General features: G+C 42.1%; 1 protein-coding gene across 4 annotated transcripts in view; it reads left to right on the top strand.

Moving 5' to 3' along the window:
* FRY (FRY microtubule binding protein) overlaps positions 1 to 20,659 on the top strand; it is a 432,396-nt gene that overhangs the window by 290,005 nt on the left and 121,732 nt on the right. For all 4 annotated transcript variants that reach the window (XM_040979819.1, XM_040979817.1, XM_040979818.1 and 1 more), the window contains 8 exons: positions 681 to 784; positions 1,214 to 1,322; positions 2,490 to 2,576; positions 6,583 to 6,754; positions 7,812 to 7,944; positions 10,738 to 10,845; positions 18,751 to 19,009; positions 20,238 to 20,420. In XM_040979819.1, the coding sequence (XP_040835753.1) occupies positions 681 to 784; positions 1,214 to 1,322; positions 2,490 to 2,576; positions 6,583 to 6,754; positions 7,812 to 7,944; positions 10,738 to 10,845; positions 18,751 to 19,009; positions 20,238 to 20,420 (1,155 nt within the window). The remainder of the gene's footprint in view (positions 1 to 680; positions 785 to 1,213; positions 1,323 to 2,489; positions 2,577 to 6,582; positions 6,755 to 7,811; positions 7,945 to 10,737; positions 10,846 to 18,750; positions 19,010 to 20,237; positions 20,421 to 20,659) is intronic.

Genomic DNA, 20,659 nt, shown 5'->3' with positions numbered 1-20,659 from the left:
CCACTTAGACTTTAAACACATGGGAGTGAACAATCATGTTTATTTTTAAACTTGCATTTGACTTCAGGGAATGAAAGACGATGAAATTGGTTTAGTTGGCAATTGCGGTAAGCAGTGATGTCATCTTGAAATGCTCAAAATCAATTGCCAATAATAAGCCACAGGCAAAAAATGTATATATGTGTATGTATATGTGTATGCATGTATATATGTGTATATGTGTAAAATTAAAACAGCTCCTTTGCTCCTCTACCTCTGTGGGAGCACAATGGTTTATTTTCTATATTGTTGTATTCCTAAAGAGTGTAAGGACAGCAGTCACAGAGACACCAAAAAGGTAAGCAGCAGGAACAGAGAAGACAACAAAAAAGTAAAAACAGCCCCAAGATGAATCCTGTCCTCTAAAGATCGTGGGTAACATCCTGCCCTTTCTCACCATGATTTGCAAAATCAGATAACAAATGTGTATATGTAAAAATGTCAAATGCTATGCAAATGTAAAACCCCGACATATGCCTACTGCCTGAAGTACATGAAAAATGGTGTTAAAAGAAGTTTGGGTGCAAAAAAAATATTTTAGGCCCTGTGCCTCTGCCACCCACATGGCATGTGCCTCTTCCAGGCATCCAGAGAAGGGTCACCGGTTTATCAGTAGTCTGATCATTTCATTTCTGTTGCAGAACAAAGACCCCAAGATGGCTCGAGTTGCACTGGAATCACTCTACAGACTTCTCTGGGTTTACATGATTCGAATTAAATGTGAAAGCAACACAGCTACTCAGAGGTAAAGAGTTGGCGAGGGTTCATGGTAACCACCTCAGTTACTGCAGCGGGTGCTGGCTCTCGCTGTTTAGAAGCTGTCTGAGGCTGACCTAAGTCCCAGGAACATTTGGAGGCTTTCCTTGGTGCTTAGCCCGGCAGCCAGTGCAGACTCCTGTCTGTGTCAGGATCCGCAGTGTCCACTTCCAGACTTAGATTTGCCATTTTCACAAAGGAGGCATCTTTAATCTTCCAACAGCCCTTCATGTCCAAAAACACTTTTCTCAGAGTAATTATGCTAATGAAAGGGGTGAGGTGCTGTTTGTTCTTTCTCTGGATTCTCTGTGATGCTCAGATAAGATGAGGCAGCTGCAACGCCCCCCCCCTTGAAGAGCTGGAACTCGGCCAACCTTGCTTGTTTTCTCTCCCCCATCCCCTCTTTTTTTTTTTTCAGCCGACTTATAACCATCATCACCACGCTTTTCCCCAAAGGGTCCCGCGGTGTGGTGCCAAGGGATATGCCTCTGAATATCTTCGTGAAAATCATCCAGTTCATAGCTCAGGTAATGCGGATGTTGCTGGCAGTGAGAATGGTCCAATGGTTTTTAAGCAGCCAGTCTCTTCCTTCAGAGTATAGTTTTCAAAGATGGAAAGCCCAAAATATCCTGGGTGTTTAGACCTTTCAGAAGGGTTTTGAGAACCTTCACATTTAGCCGGTTCTTTTTCATTTCAGAACAAAGGATGACATACATGGCCCCAGCAAGTGTTTTCAGCATCTGACAAACGAAGAAACATTTGTGACTGTCAAAGTGACGCTGTATGAGGTCACAGAGCCGCTTAGTGAAGGAGTCTCCTGACTCTTGCTCCCTGTGTAATTGCTCTGTTTATGTGCTCTGGGTGCTGAGAGTTAGGGAGGAATAAAGGGTCTCATGTTTGCAGGAAAGCAGACATAACTCCTGCCCTGTAAAAAAAAAATTGAATAGGAATATTATCATTTATCCAGAACTCATTCTTCACCAATAGCCATTCCAAGGATGTTATCAGTGTACTTCCAAATTGGCTCTGGGATAGGCCACTGTTTGCACACAAACATCTCACAGCAGAATGACCAATACTGAGTTTTTCTCCCACTTCCAAACCCACTCCTGCTCGTGAGACTGGGAGGCAGCAGATAAAGGCTCAAGTACTTGGGTTTCTACTGGTCATTACAGAGATCCAGATGGAGTTTCTGGCTCCTGGCTTCAGCCTGATCCAGCCCTGGCTGCTGTGGGCATTTGAAGACCAAATCAGCAGATAAAAGACCGATTTCCCTCTTTCCTCCCCACCCCTGCTTTGTCTCTTCTTTTCTTTCTTTTAAACTCAATCTTAAGAAGTTACCAACATTTGTGGTACAGGTAGAAAGAGTTTGGCCTACTTGTAAGGGCGACCAAATAGCTCGGGTGTTAGTTGATACACCATGTGTGTGAGAGAGGAAGACTGACATGCTCCACTCTAACAGTTGATGACAAACCTTATGTAATGAAGCCTCTGTGCACAGTGGGCAGGGCCAAGCAGCGCCACCAAGGGTGCAGCTGGCCCTGATGTCCCTCAGGGCTTCCCTGCACCCTGAGGCTCAGCCCGTCTCCCTCTTTGAGCAGTCAGCGTTACATATCTGGTGCATATAGTGAACATATCCATTCCCTGCTGCATTTGGGTTTTCACACTTTGTTTTTGTGTTCTTGTCCCTCCAGGAACGTTTGGATTTTGCAATGAAAGAAATCATTTTCGATTTTCTTTGTGTGGGAAAACCAGCCAAGGCGTTCAGTCTCAATCCCGAGGTATGAATGCCCCTTTCATGCACTTCTAACAGAGCCCATATTCAGTCTCACCTTGGCTTGGCCACTTGCGGGAGGGAGGCGAGGGACATCTTCTCTTAAAAACTCTTCTCTTTGTTTCTGTCCATGTCCACATCCAGATGGCGGCATTTCAGAAGTGACATTTTGGATGAATAGTCTTAGATTGAAGCAAAGCTGCTGCCGTGTCTGTTCTTGTAGAGTAGAATAAGTCTTGCCCACCAAGTTCTGCTGCGCAGTACCAATATTTTCTATTTGTGAAAACTAGGTGCTTTTACTGAAACTCTTTGGTGTAGGTTAACAATTTCAACATTGGGAAAATGATAAAGAATGGATACAGGTAGTAATAAAAAAAATACTGAAGCATGTGAAATTAGACAATGTATGCACAGGGAGGTAGCTGTGAAGTCTCCCATCACAGGGGCCAGACTCATCTTGGACTCCAGTGCGTGGTGGGCATGATGTGTAAGGTAGAACAGCATGGGTGATGCAAATGGACATCACATTCCATTTTAAACTTCTGAGATCACTGCCAGCCAAACCTGGCAGGCTGCCCTTCTAGAACCCATTCCCTGCTGGATTCTAGAAGGAAGAGCAGTGAGGTAGACGTTTGGCACAGCAGTTGAGAAACTTGGGACCATCACATCTCATATCGCAGTGCCTGGTTCTGGGCCAGTCCATGTGCTTCTGACCCACATTTCCCATGGGACCTACCCATCAGACAGCAGGTGATGGCTCAAGGGCTTAGGCCGCTGAACCCGGGCTGAGCTGCAGCTCCTGGCTTCAGCCCTGCCCTGCCCTAACGGCCACAGGCATCTGAGCACTGAGCCAACAGGTGGAAGCTCGCCCCACCCCCATGCAAATACAATTAAAATGTGTAAATAAAAGTTAAAATAAAGAAATAAGGAGTACCAGTTCAGGAGTCAGCAGAATTGAATTTTCCTCAGTGAATCTCAAACAATATCTGTCAAAACTAAGAAAATGATTTCAGGAAGTTTGTAAGACTTTATATATATATATGCACACACACACACATATACACACACTATATATACAGACACTATATACACTATATAGTGTATATTTCTTATATTAATGAACAATTGGAAAGTGAACAACTTAATAGCAATGAGAAAAAGCAGCATTAACACTGATAGAAAATTTTTGCACTGAAAATTATTCGCTATTGCAAGGAATTTATGTACTAAAGTCCAAGGTGCGCTATAATGTTAAACAGTGATCTGGACAGTTGTAATGCCACATTCCAAATCAGAGTACCTGTCGAAGTACAGAGTACAAGTCATGGCCCACTTCAACTTCCAATATCATGCTAATTGCCTGAGAGGCAGCAGGTAATGGCTTCAAGTGGTGGGGTTCCTGCTTACCTGCCTGGCAAATCACAGTTGAATTCCAGTTCCAGGCTCCTGGCTTCAGCCTGGCTCAGCCCCGACATGGCAGTCACTTGAAGAGTGAACCAATGGATGGAAGATTGTTCCTTCTCTCTTCCGTCCTCTGTCATCCCTCTCTCTCTGTCACTCCCTCTCTTTCAAGTAAATAAATTTTAAACATTTTTTTAATGAAAAAGCCTAACTGTAAAATCCAATGCTATAAATCTTCCAGAAGAAAAGAGAAAAATCATTGTCATTTTTCAAGTAGCCAAAAATTTTAGGACATGAACATTATAGCAGAAAAACCTGAGTAATTGGTCAGCATAAAAATAAAAATGTCTGCACTTTAAAAGATAATAGGAAGGCACAGACTGCGACAAAGCGTTTACCGATTAGAGAGAAACCTGATAGTCTTGTCATTTGCAACAATATGGATGATTGTGAAAGGCATTGAGATACGCATTGACAAATTAAAAAAAAAAGGCATGATCTGAGCCATCTGTCTGACCTAGAAAAGTGAATCTCATCGAAATTGGGAGAAGGGTGATGTTTCCAGAGACTGGAAGGGGTGAAAAAGAAGGGTGAGTAGGGAAGATTGTGTTGTATATATCTAAACTGAGTACTTTATCCAGAATATGTAAAGAGCTCATACAGCTCAATAAGAAAACTACACAACTCGATTTTTAAGTAAACAAAATGGGCCTCTTCACAAAAGAAGTATCATTAAAAGTATCATTTAAAGTATCATTAAAATGCATTTTATGAAACAACTAAATGTGGATTTCAAGTTATTTTACACAAAATAAACTTTATCTTGCAATTCCATTTTCTGTGATTTTGGAAGTGTTCTTGCAGTAATAGTCAGTAGGACCGTGAAAAGATATTCAACTTCATCAATAATTGAGGAAACGAGATGTGCTGGGGAGAAAGATAAAGAATGCGTATGATTGTGGTGTTAATGCAAAAAGTTGCAAAGCAATTTGGAAATTTCTTCCAAAATTAAACATATACTTACAGAACTCGTCCCCAGAGTACTTACCCAGAGGAAATCACATGCCCACAAAAGTTTGCATGAATATCTTGTAGGAGTTTTATTCTTCACCACTGAAATTAGGAAAGCAAGTCATGTCTAAAAATTAGTGTATGCTGAGCAGCTTCTGAATCATCAATGCAATGGGATACCATTCAGCAGTTAGTAAGGCGCAAATGATTGGTCTGCACCCCAGCATCTCAGGGGCAGTTCACTGAAGGAAAGCATCCCAGACCAAGACCCAGAGGCGTTCTGCCGTGGAGTTCACACATACGAAAACACTAGGGGTGGGGGACAAAACTGATTACAGAGAGGCAGAAGGAAGTGTTGGGGGATTGTGCAGGTATTTGGGTGTTGATGGTGATGGCAATTATCTGTATGGTTCTCAAAACTTACTTAGGCAGCTAAAAGGCACAAATTTTTCTACATGTGAATTCTATCTCCATAAATCTGACTTCCAAATACTAAGTGGATAGTTGGACTTCCAATATGGATTTTTCAGCAATTATTTGTCAGTCATCTTTAATCCTGATACCAATCCTATGTGATTCAATGGTGTTATCTTCCTCATATTACAGAAAGGAAGCTGGTAGTTGGACTTGGCAATGTTTTATAATGTCCCAAGACAGACAAATTATAAACAGGAAGAAGTATGATGTGGAACTGTATTTGAGAAACTCAATAAATTATAATTACCCTAATTATTAGTACTGATACATTATAAGATATATGAAATTATATAATTATATGTATGTATGTGATCATATAACAACATATAGTTATATAATATTATAAAATCATAATTATTAATGATAATTATAAGGCTTTCTTCTGTAGGTAGTATATTTGGGAAGTTACTACTTTGTGAGGCTTGAAGACATCAGTGTAGGTGTTTTATATGTGGTTGTTCAAGGAAGTACGTGTGTGTTGATACCTTCTGACCTTCCCAGAGCAGTGCTGAGTCACCTGCCCACTCCACATGAAGCCTTATCGAAGCCCCAGGAAGATGAGCTCTGGCCCTGAGCAGCAATTGCTCTTTGACAACCATGTGCTTTCATCAACATAGGTTCTGCAGCATTGGCTTCCAAAAACTTAATCTCTAACTTTGCTGGCCATTGTGGATCACAGTCAAGTCTGAGCATTAGATGTTAGCAGTTCTCATTTGGGACTCCGGGCATTTCATCTTGACATGTTAAAACATGTGTCATCTCCCTTCTGGGAGGCATAAGAGCCTTTTGTTCACTTCCTTTGCCATTGGTTGCATCTGATCCAGTGGGTATCCACTATCCCCCTGAGATTCATTCAGCAACCCCGCACAAAGTACAATTTCTGAGCATCTCCCACATGTCCTCCAAGCCTAATGAAAATCTCTCCAGCTGTTTTCTTGTGATGCAGCAACAAACCCTGGCAGAAACTCAATATCTTGTTGATAAGATTAGCCTACACTTTGGTGACTTTTAATGATGTTCTAACCTAGACCACAGGCTAAGCTCATCTTCTCCAAAAGACCAATGGTTTCATTCTGCTGCAATAATTGGGCCTCTCCTTTCATCGTGAACATGTTGTCTTACAGAGAATGAACATTGGTTTACGGGCCTTCTTGGTAATAGCAGATAGCCTGCAGCAGAAAGATGGGGAGCCTCCCATGCCGGTGACTGGAGCTGTTCTTCCTTCCGGAAACACGTTGAGAGTGAAGAAAACATATTTAAGTAAAACGCTCACAGAAGAGGAAGCCAAAATGATAGGTGGGTTTCCAACATGTGTTTTAGCAGGGCCTTACGCCTCTTAAATGACCAGTAGATAATGACTTTCGCTAAGATGCATTTAAGTTTTTACACTGTAGCTGTTGAAGCATTCCAGAATTAATTGTTTTCATTGATTCCTGCTGTGTTTTGTTTCACTTGCCCTTTAAACTTTTTGGAACTTCCTGGTAAATGCAAGGAGTTTGCCATTTAAATGTAAGACTTTTTAACTATGGCTTTTGAAAACATCTAACGTTGATTACCTGCATTTACAGTAACTTTGCAAGGCATCTGTGTATTCTTGTAGGTAATCTCTCTTATAATTAATTTTTTTTATTCTTATGGTTCATTTCCTTTTTTTAAAATTCAGTAGAATTAGTCCAACCTGTGCTTTAACCACCACATGTCCTGTGGCTGTACTGTGAGTTTAACAAAATTTTATTTTTAACTTAGCCATCTTATTCCAAAAAAGGTGATTGTGTGTGTGTTTTCTTATGAAGTGCCCAAATTTAGAAAACTGCTACAAACTTTGTTATTTCCTGGATTCCAAAGACAAGAAGGATAAACATGCTGAAACTTTTTACTTTAAAATATTTAATCTTTAATGACACAGTGCCAAAGTAAGTTCCAATGATTTTAATGCAGGAGCAATAACAGTTAGTAATTATTTGAGGTAGAGCTTTGTGTTTCATTTATTTTTACTTTTTTGCTGAAGTATTAGAATTCCTACTAGTTGAAATTAAATGATTGTTTGTAAAACATTCCCTCAGTGCAGGGCACAATAGAGGTGCTTCGAAAAGTTCATGGGAAATGCATGCTACAAAAAGCTCTGTGTGGACCTCTAAACTTTTGCACTGAAAGCTTACCTTTTTATTTTCCACGGGCCTTCTGAAGTAGCATTCCATGCCAACAGGCCAGAGAGAGAATCCGATCCACTTCTTGTGCTTAAGGAAGGCACTGATTGCACGTCTAGACTAGATAACGTTAAAGGATGCATCTGCCGCAATGCCACTCTTTGATAGATTTAGCCAAAGACTCAAGTGTGACGCTTGCTTTTCAGGAATGTCTTTATACTACTCTCAAGTACGCAAAGCTGTGGACAACATTTTGAGGCACCTTGATAAAGAAGTGGGGAGGTGTATGATGCTCACTAATGTGCAGATGTTAAACAAAGAGCCAGAAGACATGATCACGTGAGTACGATGGGAACTGTTACCAGTAAGGCATTACTTCAAAGATGCAGATAGCAGTTTTTTCTTTTAGTCATTGAAGTTCATTCTCATTGGAATCAAGAGTTCTAAGAAAATATTAAGGTTACTAAAAAAAAACACTTCATCAAGATTTGGCTAACTGTAAAAATAAGGTCTGAGATAGGTCTATTTTGGTTGTATCTCAGTGTCATTAGGCTAGGAAGTTAGACTATGGGGCCCATGGCTCATTTACTAGTCCACATTTTGCAGAAGTGACTGTTTCCAAGCTCCATCACAATCCATGTGAAATAATGATATCGCCAAGTTACTAACATTCCAGCTTCATAAAGTGCAGGTTGGTTGGTTTCTAGTGACAATCCCTGCTTAGTGGTTTCTAACTGTGTCATCCTTCTTAAGGAAGAATGAATCATTCTGAATGAGTTGTGCATGTGATAGAGCTGGACTTCATTCCAACTCCAGGCTTTGGTGGCCCTTGAGAAGTAAAGCAACGCATGACAATCCTTGGCTTTGGTAGCCCTTGAGAAGTAAAGCAACGCATGACAATCCTTGGCTTTGGTGGCCCTTGAGAAGTAAAGCAACGCATGACAATCCTTGGCTTTGGTGGCCCTTGAGAAGTAAAGCAACGCATGACAATCCTTGTTCACTATCTATCTCTCTCCCCTTTTAAAATCTCTGTCTCAGCACTGTAACTTAAAAAGTATAACTGCTGCCTGCAATGATGCAGAGACCCAAATGGGCACCTGTTCCCATCCCGACTGTTCTACTTCTGATCCAGCTTCCTGATAATGCTTCTGGGAAAGCAGCAGAGAATGTACCAGTTGCTTTGGTCCCTGCATGGAAGACCTGGCTGAAGTTCCTGGTTCCTGACATCAGCCTGGCCCTGTGCTGGCTTTTGTAGCCATTTGGGGACTGAACTAGCAGATGGAATCAATAAGTCTTTCTCGTGTGTGTGTCTGCCTGCCTGCTTATAACTCTGCCTTTCAAATAAATTAACTAAATCTTAAACAAAAAAGAAATTAAAAAAGAATAGGTGCTATGTGACAGGAGCTCTGTAACTGATGAACAATAAAGAAAACTACATGTAATTAGTAAAAATTAAAAAATAATAGAAATAAATAGCAGTAAGGAAATTAAAAGCTATTAAACAAAGCTGTACAATTAGTAGACATCACAAGGTAGAGGACCAAAACTATTGGACTCAAAACCAGAAAAGAAGCAGGTTTAAAGGTAAATGTGGATGTTCTAAGAAACACTTCACACTTTTTCTATGATGACTCTTTCCTTATTCATATTCAAGCAGTCTTAAGACACCCCTCTTCAAACAGGGTAGAAATATTTTTCATAGCAGACTTTAAGGCAGCTCCCTGGGTGGAAAATAACTCACAGTTTGATTTCTAAAAAAGTAAGGGAAATGTTAGAGAATCTTAGATGTGTTGAGGAGAACAGGGTGGAGGCCACACAACGCTAATGGACGCAGTCATCTCGGTTGACATCTGAGGTTGATCCACCACTTTCCCAGGCCCTGCTTAGGAGGTGAGTTTCAACATTATACATTCTGTGTTGCTCAGTCTCTATTCTTCAATCTATTTGTGGTTCATGCTAGCAGAATAATTTTTTTCATTTAAGCATCTCAATAAATTTTCCTAATTATGTTATTTTGGGGATTCTCATTGCTTTCCATAAAAGTCCAGAGAGCAGAGAGTGTGGCAGGAACCGGAAATTATGATTGGTTGGTTTCTAATCTGGACTTAGAAATCTGGCAACATCTCCTTTAACCTTCTGGCCAGTCAGGGTCATTTGTTTTCTAACAGATATGAAAATAGTTCCAAGCTGTTTGAAACATCTGGTGAGCAAGCTAGGAGAGCTATTGAAACTGGGAGCGATGGTGAGGCTTCCACGTTGTTACAGAGGTCTCCCTGTAGACAGCTCTTGTTGAGCTGGTTAGACAACACTGTGCAGTTCCTGCTTCTCATGAGTCCTCATCGAATTCACGCCAAAGGAGCTAGAAAAACACAAAACAATCTGAAGACTTTTGCAAAAGCAGAGCATCTGAGAAGTCAACACTTGCTTTATTTTAGTTTCATTTTAATAAACTTAGCACACCACAAAATGATGTCACAGAGCACAATGGCCATTTGGTTATGCTCATTAGATCACAGAGAGGATGAAATCTGCTTGCTGCATTTCCATTCTGATCTTAGTCACTGTGCCAAAGGGAAATTGCTCCTGTATGTCTGTGCTACTTTGCATTTCTTTAAAAAAAAAATCTCTGAGAGATTCTGGTCTTCCATCTGCTGCTTCACTTCGCAGGATCCTAAAACTCACACAGGTCTCCACAGTTAGTGGTGGGGGCCCAAGTGCCTGGGCCACTATCTGCTGTTTTCACTGTGCACCAGCAAGAATCTGGATCCGAACCAGAGCAGCTGAGATGCAAACTGACACTCCAAGGATGAAATTGAAGCGACTAGGTCAAATAAACCCAGTAGACCACAGTACAGGCCCTTGCAATTGAATTTCACATTTGTATTCTATGATTGTACTAATTTAGTGCCAGTTTTCTGTATTTTTCTCAGGAGATTGAATCATCAAAATGTAGATGATGCTGCTATATTGTCATTTAAGTTTCTTGAAAGAGTTCATGGGTGGTTTAATTTCTCTAGGAAGGGTTTTGATAAAGTGATTGAGAATCTATTATTTATTCAAATAATCACATCTATTTTTTTTTCATTCTCACAATCTTTTGACCTACATTGACATTTTGCCTTTGAATTCTAGGGGTGAGAGAAAGCCCAAAATCGATCTTTTCAGAACCTGTGTTGCTGCTATTCCTCGACTGCTTCCTGATGGGATGTCAAAACTTGAACTTATTGACTTGCTGGCTAGGTAGGTAAAAGCCATTGTGACTATCATTTGACAAAAATTGATGTTAACGCTTTCTCACGATTCCGTTAAAAATATACAGTGATTATAATATGCAAGCATTTGTTGAATGTGTTATACTTGGTACTATGTATAGATAGGAATGCAGAAATTTTAAAAATTCAATTTAGAGCAAATTTGTAAGCTCATGAGATAACTAAGGAGCCAAGATCTGAACTGGTGCAAATTGGTGGCACCCAAGTGTGACCCATGAGTTTGGTGGGCGGGTGGAAGGGTAACTGTGGACTAAGCAGCTCCTGAGATCCCCCTTGGGGAAGGGGAAACTTGATGTGCCTGTTGCAGCCTGCTTTTGCTTACTACAGTGAATACCTGAAGCAACTGATTTTGTAAAGAGTTTATTTACTTCCCGGTGTTTTGGGTTCAACCTCAAGGTAGAATAGGTACCTTGGTTCGGCACCTGCTGAGGGTGGCAGAGCCTGTGTGGAGGAAGAACCACATGGTGATGCAGGAAGGTGGATAACCCACCCTCCCACAAGAACTCCTCAGAAGTTCACCTTAGGCCCACCTCCTTGCTAAACACCATTGCATGATGTTTCTGCCCACTCAGTGTCATTGACTCAGGACTCTGGGATTTAAATGTCTGCATTTTCAAGCTGTAGCACTGCCCTTTGAAGGGAGGCAGATTTCAGAGAGAGACTAAGTAATGTTAGCAAAGGCATAGAAAGGTGACCAGCCAGCAGGATGCTCCTGGCTGGCAAGAGCTCATCAGTGTCTGACTCCAGACTAAGCTCTCTGATCCCCACAAAGGGGATCCTGAGCAGTTTCAGCGCTTTGGAAACCCGCCCCCAACCATATGTTACCGTCTTTACCCCTTCGAGAATGAGCAGTCCATCTAGAACCTGAAATTTTCTTGACTTGAATAAAGTGACCTCTCTGGAGGCTAAGCTTAGCTATCTCCCGTTGATCTGAAATTCCCTTTGACAGGTATGCATTCCTTTCATGTAAACATCAAAAGTGACTTGTTACCTAAATATACAAGACAGAATCATTAGATCCATGGGATGCGTGGCATGAGGAAGAAGCAAACTCACCACTGACTCAGAAAAAAAGTTCAGAAATTCATGTATGAAATAAAACTAAAGTCTTCGGTTTATTCTTAAAAATTAGCAGAGACATTTGCACTGATGAAGTTTTCACTAGGGAAATAACAGGAAAATGGCATTTCAGTCTGCTAAATCTGAGAATGGTAGATAAAGGGAAACCTGATGATGAATATTGGCCAAATGAAAGCTGCATCATCTATGGCCTCGTTTATGCATCTTCAGCTATCCAAGAGTACATTTCCTATCAACACCGAATTAGTAATGCAGCTCCCATGTGTTTCTGCGCAGCACACAGTGGCTCCTGAGGCCTGTGAGTGTCCACCAGAGCCTCCTGTATCTTGACTGTTGTGCTTATAATGTTGTCTTCCGTAGACGCAGTTTGGGTTCCTCTAATGATCAGCTGTTGCTCGCCAGTCCTATCTTTTGTCATCTGCTGTTGATCCCCATTCCTCTGTGTTCCACAAGTGAGCACAGCCATTTCTGTCTTCCCCAGGACCACTAGCACAAGGTTTATTCATCCTGTGATGTTTACAGAAGATCCATGAGCTTCAAAACCACAGTTTCACACCTCATTACCCTCTGGCCAAAGCCTTCTACCTATCTTGCAGGAGCTTATCACTTCTGTTCCCAAGGACATGTTTGTTTGGTTTTTACTGCCATGAGGCTGTGGTTCATCCTTCTTTCTTCCATTTCATGTTCAGAACATACTTTAAAGGAGAATGTCAGGTTAAAAACAAATTAGAATCTAGGCCCTAATTGTTAAGCCCTAGTAACTAAAATGTGAACAGAGTACATGGAAATAGCAGGAAAGGGGAGAAAATAAGAGAGTTTCAGTTCTCAGTAAAGAGAAGATCCAAGAGGAGTAAAGGGTGGGTCTCCAGAAAACAATACAGTGGACATGGTGACTTGAATGAGCAGGAGAAAACAGACTAAGCTACTGTAAAGGCCATCCATGCCAACATTGAGCCTCATAGGATCAGGAAAGAGATGGACAATGAAGAAAAACTGAGTCAGAGGCCAAAAACACTTAGAAACTGTAAGCCATGGACCATAGTTGGGAGGGTGGCATGAGGAAATGTTTCTGGAAGATAGATCACATGTGTGAAAAGGCCCCTGTGGTCAGGTGAACTGATAAACCACTGCATGATCCTCGCCAGAGAATGAGAGCCATCCTCTGAAAAGATGGAGGAAGCACACTAGTTGAGACATGATCATGGAATCATCCAGATCTTCCTAGCTCTGCCTGCCATCACTTCCTCTGTGATGATGCAAGTTATCAGCCGTCTCTTCCCATGGGTAAAATTGAGAAATACCATGTGCCTTTGAGGACTGATGATGGTGCTAAATGGCACCAGGAATATTTGCTCTTGGTTACTGGAGGGAAAGAGGTGTCTTCAGGGAAGTCAGTTATCAGTTCCACTGAGGTAGAACAGGTGTCAATTTCCTTAGTGAAATTGTCACTGCTGGTTAGATTCAGGAAGACCTTTGATATACCGAGTTTGTAAACTGGCACACATCCTTCAAGTGAAATCCCCGATGCCCTTTTGTGATGAATCTACATGGGAGACTCTTCCCTCTGGAATCACCTTGCTGGTAACTGGGCACACAGGAGTGTGCAGGCCGTGGTGCCAGGCATGCAGGGAGCGAGTTGTGCTAGACACGATGGAATGTCCATCCTATTTCTAGCACGTCCTGTTTATGATTGCGTGCATTCTTAGGATGCCCAAAGGTGAATGCTGTTTTATGAGAGCAAAGAACAACAATCAAAAAATCCTTGAGAATTCTAGAAAATTACTGGACTATATGGGAAACTCGTAAAGAAGCCTTTCATGGGTTTTAAAGGAAGCCGGAGGTTTCTTCTAGTCAAAGGGGTATGAGAACTTTTGTTTCAGATGGTTTATACTCACATCCGTGGTCCCTTTTGAACCTGAAAAACTTGGCTTTCTTCACAATTGTCCACAGAAGACTAAAGCTGACCTGGGCTCTCTGGCCCTCCCAGCTCAGTTCCCTGTTAGGACCTTGAAGATGTGTCCTCTATTATCACCCCCAGACTTTTCCAGGAAAGCAAAATACCACAGATGCACACACCTCTGGCTGACCTTGTTGTGGCCAATAGGTAAATTGCCTGTGCAATGGAGCAGGCCACCCTCCCTCCCCTGGCTGCTAAGCTGTTGACTTTATACACATTGTCCAGCCGGCATAGTGAGCCAGGAACCTTGCTAGGGAAGCTCTGAGAGCTGTGCAGCCCTTCCTGTCGGCATGTAAGCTCCCTGGGGATGCTTCCTTCCCACTTGTAGCAGGGCCTACATTGCTCTCTTGTCTGTATCTTTACATAGAAGTAGGAGCTAGCTTCTCGGCCAGGCAGTTGCCATTTTCTCTCTGGCTCCTCTCCCAGATGTTTCCTGCTTCATCTCTGACCCCCGAATCGGCCTTTTCCCCAAGAGCCCACACACTCCTGCCTCTGCTCGCTTCCTGGAGCCCACGTACACAGTGAAGCTTTACTGCTCAGTGTTTTCTCTCCCCTTTCCAGACCTTGACCTCATTAGTAGGACAACCACCTTGTGACATCGTGAGAACTAAATGTATGCAGACCATTTAGGACGAGCCCTCCTATCCGGTCAGGGCATAGTAAATGTGGGCTGCTACTTCCGGCATCTTCACATCTGATTAACGGACTCTGCAGCGCATCTTTCTATGCTGTTGTTAGGTGAGCTGGATACAAAAACATTTTCAGATAAGGAGATTGACTTCAGAGAGTAAATAAAGATGTTTGCATAAATTCACATGATTTCCTGAAATCAGATATCCATGGTTTTATGCAAAATCAGTGAATATCTTTCTATGCAATATTTTCTACCACTTGTGGATATTTCTAAGATAATGCATATGTCAACTCCTTGATCTTCAAAAGTACCTGAATATTTAACATTTATTCTGCCTCATGTTACAGTGCATTCCGCACTGGTGCAGGTGGTTAGTTGTTCTGAGTAGCTAAGAAGGAAGTAGACTCAACTGTACTTGTGTATTGCCCCAGGCATTCGCTTCAACATTTTTTTTTTTTATTGAGTGCTCCTCAATGCCTTGTAAGTATATGGGAGTCTGTTCTGTAATCCCCACTCCCAGAGGAAATTGTTGTCATTGCTGGTGAGCCAATGGAAGGGACAGCATGTTGGTCTGCAAGCCACTTGTTTTGGAAACCCTGAGCTTCACCTTGGAACTTTTGTTCTGCCGCCCTCAGCAACTTTAGGAAGCTGTAGATTCCATGCCTTTCGAATAACCTGTGGTTCTTCTTGGCATTGTTTAGAGGAGGGCATTTCTTTCATTGATCTTTTCTTCTGAGTAAAGTTTGTAAACTTAAACTTAACCCCTCTGCTCAGCAGCATGGGAGGGACCACTGCAATTGATGTTAACAGAGCTGAATTATTTGGACACAGCAATGAGACATACCCAAATAAACATACCCTTTAATTTCGATTCCTTGACCATCCTAGCCTTGTTCTCTAGACATTCCACTTTTAAGATCAGCTAGGCTTCCGATCACTAAAGTCCTTTCCCCTCCCCTAGTCCTGTGTCTTCATCCTTCAGGAATCCTTTTATGCCCCTTCACTTCATCATGTACGTGAACACCATCATGCCAGGAGGTAGAGTCATCTGGAATAACAAGCGCCACATAGCCCAGGGGCTCACAGGGGACTTGCAATGATCCTGCCCAGTCGTGGGTTTAAAACTAAAACAGATTTGGGTGGTAGATTGTGCATGAGAGCAAAGTTACAGGAATTGCAGAATTAATCTCATTTACAAGGCCAAAAGTATTTGGCTCTTACGTAAAGGTCCCATTTAGATGGAAAGCAACATGGCTTGTATTCCTGATATAGGCCTACAGTCATGATCACATTAATTTCAGAGCGTAGGAGGCTTCAACAACAGAAATTGTTGTACTGATTGTGGAGATCAAGGTGCAGGTTGAGTTGCTTGCTTCTGAAATTGAGTGAGAATCTGTTCCTGGTCCCTCTCCTAGCATCAGAGGCTTGCTGGCAGTCTTTTCATTTATTTTTTTGCGATTTATTTATTTTATATGAAATGCAGAGTGACAGGGATTAACAAGGAGGATTTTTTTTATCCACCATCCACTCCTCAAATGCCTGATGCAGCCAGGACTAAACCAGGTCAAAACCAGGGGCTCCATCTGAGTGTTCTCCATGGACAGCAGGAAGCCAGGTACTTGGGTCATCTTTTGCAGCCTCCAAGAATCTTGGTCTGAAGCCCATGGAAGCTTATTTCCTGACATTAAGGATTGCATGTTATCAATGCAGTAAAGAGCTATAGTAAACTTAAGAAGAGGCCACAACTTCAAATGCTTTTCACAAACCAGCATTTTCAAACTGTGGACTATAAAGATGACTCAGAGCTGCTCCGACAGTGGGTCTGTTTCCCAAACAAGTGGGCTTTGGGCATTTGAGCAGAGCAGCTCAGTGTGTGTGTAAGTATAAAGAATCTGTTTGAATAATTATGGAAGCTGGTCACTTGAAGGTATGCAGCGTAAGCATCAGGGTAGAGGCACAGAAGAGCCAGGCTACCAGTTGGTAGAAGACTGTCCACAATAGAACCGGGAAAAAGAAAAGGTACAGAGAGCCAGCCTGACCCAGCCCTGGCTTTGGCAGGTTTTTGGGGGTAGGGGTAGACCAGCAAGTGAAAGCTCTCATTCTCTCCGCGTGTATGTGTGTGTATGTGTTTGATTTCCAAATTAAATACGTTTTAAAATCATGTTTCACTTTTAAAAAATACCTTCTCACAGAAACATACAGAATATCAGGACACTGTCCCAGCCAAGTTGTCACATGAAATGAACCATCACAGAAATTATATAAAATGTTGAAAAAAAAAAAACCCTGTCTTGTGCTAATTGAAATGGAGGAAGCTGAGAACTTGTGCTTTAGACAACCTGTCATTACAACTCTTAGCGCAAGCCCTCTGTTTTCTCTCAGCAATCTCGACCTGTTTAATAACTATAGATTAAGTTGCCTAAACCTGGTCTGAAGAATGAGCATGGATCTTCCTCTTCAATAGCCCTGTAAAACATTTTGTACAATAGAGACGTGAAATATATTCCCTGGCTCAGAAAACGTCTGCCCACTGAAGAACTTTGCATCTGACTTATACAATTTAAATATCCTGTGTCGCAAATGTTTGGGGAATTGAAGAATTTCAAATTTTTAGATATTTGAGGACTAGGGACTATTTTTGTGTTTACGATAAAATATCTTGTAATGGGACACAAACCTAAATTACCAAGCCTCATTTTTCTGTATTTATTATGCACCAAGCCAACCTAAAGTGATTTCATGCAATATTTTTAGTGTGCCTGTATCAGACTGTGGTCCCATCACATAAGGCCAGGTGTGGAATTTGCCACTTCTGTTCTCATGACACTCAAAAAATGGTGGATTTTTGAATTTTGGTGCATTTCTAGTTTTGAATTCTCAGGTCAGGGATGTGCAACTTTGGTTGTCAAATTAAGACCAATTAGTATACTTCATGGTTTAGAGAATTGAATAATGAGTTTCCTTATCAAATTGAACCTTTTAAATGCTTTAATAATATGTAAGTGGAGCAACTTCTACTAGACTTACTCAGGGGAGAAATTCTTGGTGAAGGAATCCTGACTGTCTTTCATAGTTACCAGGTGAGTTTGATCAAATTCCTTAGCCAAGCGGACCACAACACCCTTCTCTTTTGTTGGTGATCATTTTGCCCCTGTTTGTAGGGGTACCCACTGAATCAATCGCCTTCTTCTTGGACACATCCAGGCTACTCAGTCTTAGAAATTCTGTCTTCCAAATGGCTTTGATCTTCATCTCTCACTTCCTCACTCCTTTGCTGTGATTGTTTCCCGAATCTTGGCAGTTACCTGCTAGCTGGTCCCTAGCCTCAGTCTTGTTCATTCAGCAAAGTATCATCCCCTTTCCTGCCAATTTCTTTTCTCAACTCACTTGAATTCCATTTCTTCCACTCTAGCTTTCCAAGTGAAGCTTACTTTCTTCTAGTAAGAAACTCTTACGGGGTGCTTACCACCATGTTGCATATGGGACTGGTCACTTACATGGATCATTTCTGGAACCTTCATAACAGTTATAAGATACAGCCACAGGCCTGGTGCAGTAGCCTAGCAGCTATAATCCTCACCTTGAAAACGCCAGGATCCTGTATGGGCACCGGTTCTAATCCTGGCAGTCCTGCTTCCCATCCAGCTCCCTGCTTGTGGCCTGGGAAAACAGTCGAGGACGGCCCAAAGCCTTGGGACCCTGAACCCACATGGGAGACCCAAAAGAAGCTCCTGGATCCTGGCATTGGATCAGTGCAGCTCTGGCTGTTACAGTCACTTGGAGAGTGAATCAATGGGCAGAAGATCTTCCTCTCTGTCTCTCTTCCTCGCTGTATATCTGTCTTTGCAATTAAAAAATAAAATTACAGCCACAGTGAGTGGCCGCTTTCACAAAAGGGATCTGAAGCTTACACTGAGTAGCAAGTCCAAGGTCCCATGGTCAAGTAGCTGACAAAGGACTGATGCAAGGCACTCCCTCTCAGTCTCCCACATGGTTGGCTGTGACCTCTATGTGGGTACTTCAAGAAGTGTGTGGAAAAAAGGGAGTTAAAAGATAAATTTATTTTGATGAAAGAAAAAGTTTGAAATCCATGTGTGGTTTTTTTCATAATACGAATTTTTGAAACCGTCTGCTACCTATTATTTTGTAGATATGGGAGAAAAACAAATGAAGTAGATGGTTTTCTTTTACTTGCTTTATAGGCTTTCCATTCATATGGACGATGAGCTGCGACATATTGCCCAAAATTCTCTTCAGGGTTTACTGGTCGATTTCTCAGACTGGAGAGAGGATGTGCTGTTTGGCTTTACCAACTTCCTGCTCCGAGAGGTCAACGACATGCATCACACCCTTCTTGATTCCTCCCTGAAGTTACTGCTGCAGCTCCTGACCCAGTGGAAGCTGGTCATCCAAACGCAAGGAAAGGCCTATGAACAAGCCCATAAAATGCGCAATTCAGAGGTAAGTTTCACACACTCCCTGGCAGTGGAAACTCCTTTAGGTCCCACCTTTGGGAATGAGTAGCAACCCAGGGAGCCTTTGCAATTTACTAAGGAACTGCCTCTGGATTTGCTGAATGCTGACTGAAAAACTCGGGCTTCATATCCCAACAAAGTTAGATTTTTAAGACTAACCAGGCCACTGCAAGAGTAGAATTAGGTTGGGGTTGTTTATTTGCCTGATTATAAATTGTTTCTCAAGCTAAAATGAATATAGGCTGTGAAGTTGGAGTTAGCTATGGATACCATAATGGAACATGGATTTTTGAAAACTAGCTGATGTCCAGTTTTTAAAATTTTCCTGGTCAGCAGCGTATTGGCTGCTTTGACCAAGATGCACAGGAAGGAAGGAGAGCAGGTTGAAGAGGACAGTTGTCAGGGGAGCCAGGGTCTCCGTTGCCAGCTGGTGACTTGGCGATGATCCTGAACAGATGGAGATTCGAGGATCTGTCCGGAGGTGAGCATGGCAGAGGGATGGAGGTCTACGGAGCCTCAAGGCGACACAGGGAGTGGGGAGGACCCAGATGGGCAGACATCGGAGGGAGGCTGCTGCAGTCCCCCTCCTTCCTTACATTCTTCACATGCCAAAGATGCTAGACAGACAAAGGAAGATATGCTCGTAAATACAAAATATGCTTGTAAAAGCAAAATGGAAACGAAGGAGAATTCTACTCCCTTGAAGCCTGCCTTCCCCTTGCTTCAGATCAACTTGGATCTAGCAGTTGGGAAAAGTTTAAGACCCTTCCGGACAAATGTGCCAAAACTAGATCAGAACCCAGGAGGCAGACAAGTAAGCACGTCTGAAGAGAAAGTAAATGTTTAAGCTCAGCTTCCTAGTATCCAGAAGTCTACAGGAAACTCAAGTGAAAACCAGTCAGTCTGTTTCGTATGTGCAGTGTAATCCCAAGTGATATGGACAGAAGCAGTTGTGTTTCTAATACTGTTAACCGCCTTTGAAAAGTTCTTTCTCAGCAGAGGTAACAGATGGCCACAAATGATCTGAGACAGGAAAAAGAAAGGGAGCTAGGACAGTTCATGAATAATAATGAATTCATCACGTCTGGGTCTAAGCCATTGTCAGTTAAGTTTTGCACGCTGAAGTATTACAGAAGATCTGTGCATCAGTATTTTCTGCTTCTTCCATTGTTACTTTTTGCTGAATGTAGCATGTTGCTCTTGTTACACGGCAGCTAATCCCAAATGGTTCAAGCCACAGAATTCAGTCGGAGCGAGGCCCTCACTGCAGTGTCCTGCATGCCGTGGAAGGGTTTGCCTTGGTGTTGCTCTGCAGCTTCCAAGTGGCCACACGCAAGCTATCTGTCTTAATACTCAAGGAGATCCGAGCTTTATTTGTTGCCCTGGGTCAGCCTGAGGTATGGATTCTTCTGAATTTTTCCAGTGCTTGTCTTCAAACTGTTTTGAAATGTAGACCTAAAATTACAAATAATATATTATTATTTCATGTTCTTGTATGTCCTACATGTTATCTAAAATTATTCATTTTGAATTTTTTTTACATATGTTATTTTAAAGATAGAGTGTCTGGGAGCATAAGGAAGGGAGGGTGGGGAAAAACCTCCTAACCACTGGTTCACTCCCCCATTGGCCATAG

The sequence above is a fragment of the Ochotona curzoniae genome, unplaced genomic scaffold (assembly GCF_017591425.1).
Source record: "Ochotona curzoniae isolate NIBS_2020 unplaced genomic scaffold, NIBS_Ocur_1.0 contig_3332, whole genome shotgun sequence".
Taxonomy (NCBI): domain Eukaryota; kingdom Metazoa; phylum Chordata; class Mammalia; order Lagomorpha; family Ochotonidae; genus Ochotona; species Ochotona curzoniae.
The sequence above is the reverse complement of the archived record's forward strand: the minus strand, read 5'-3'. Positions and strand labels throughout refer to the sequence as shown.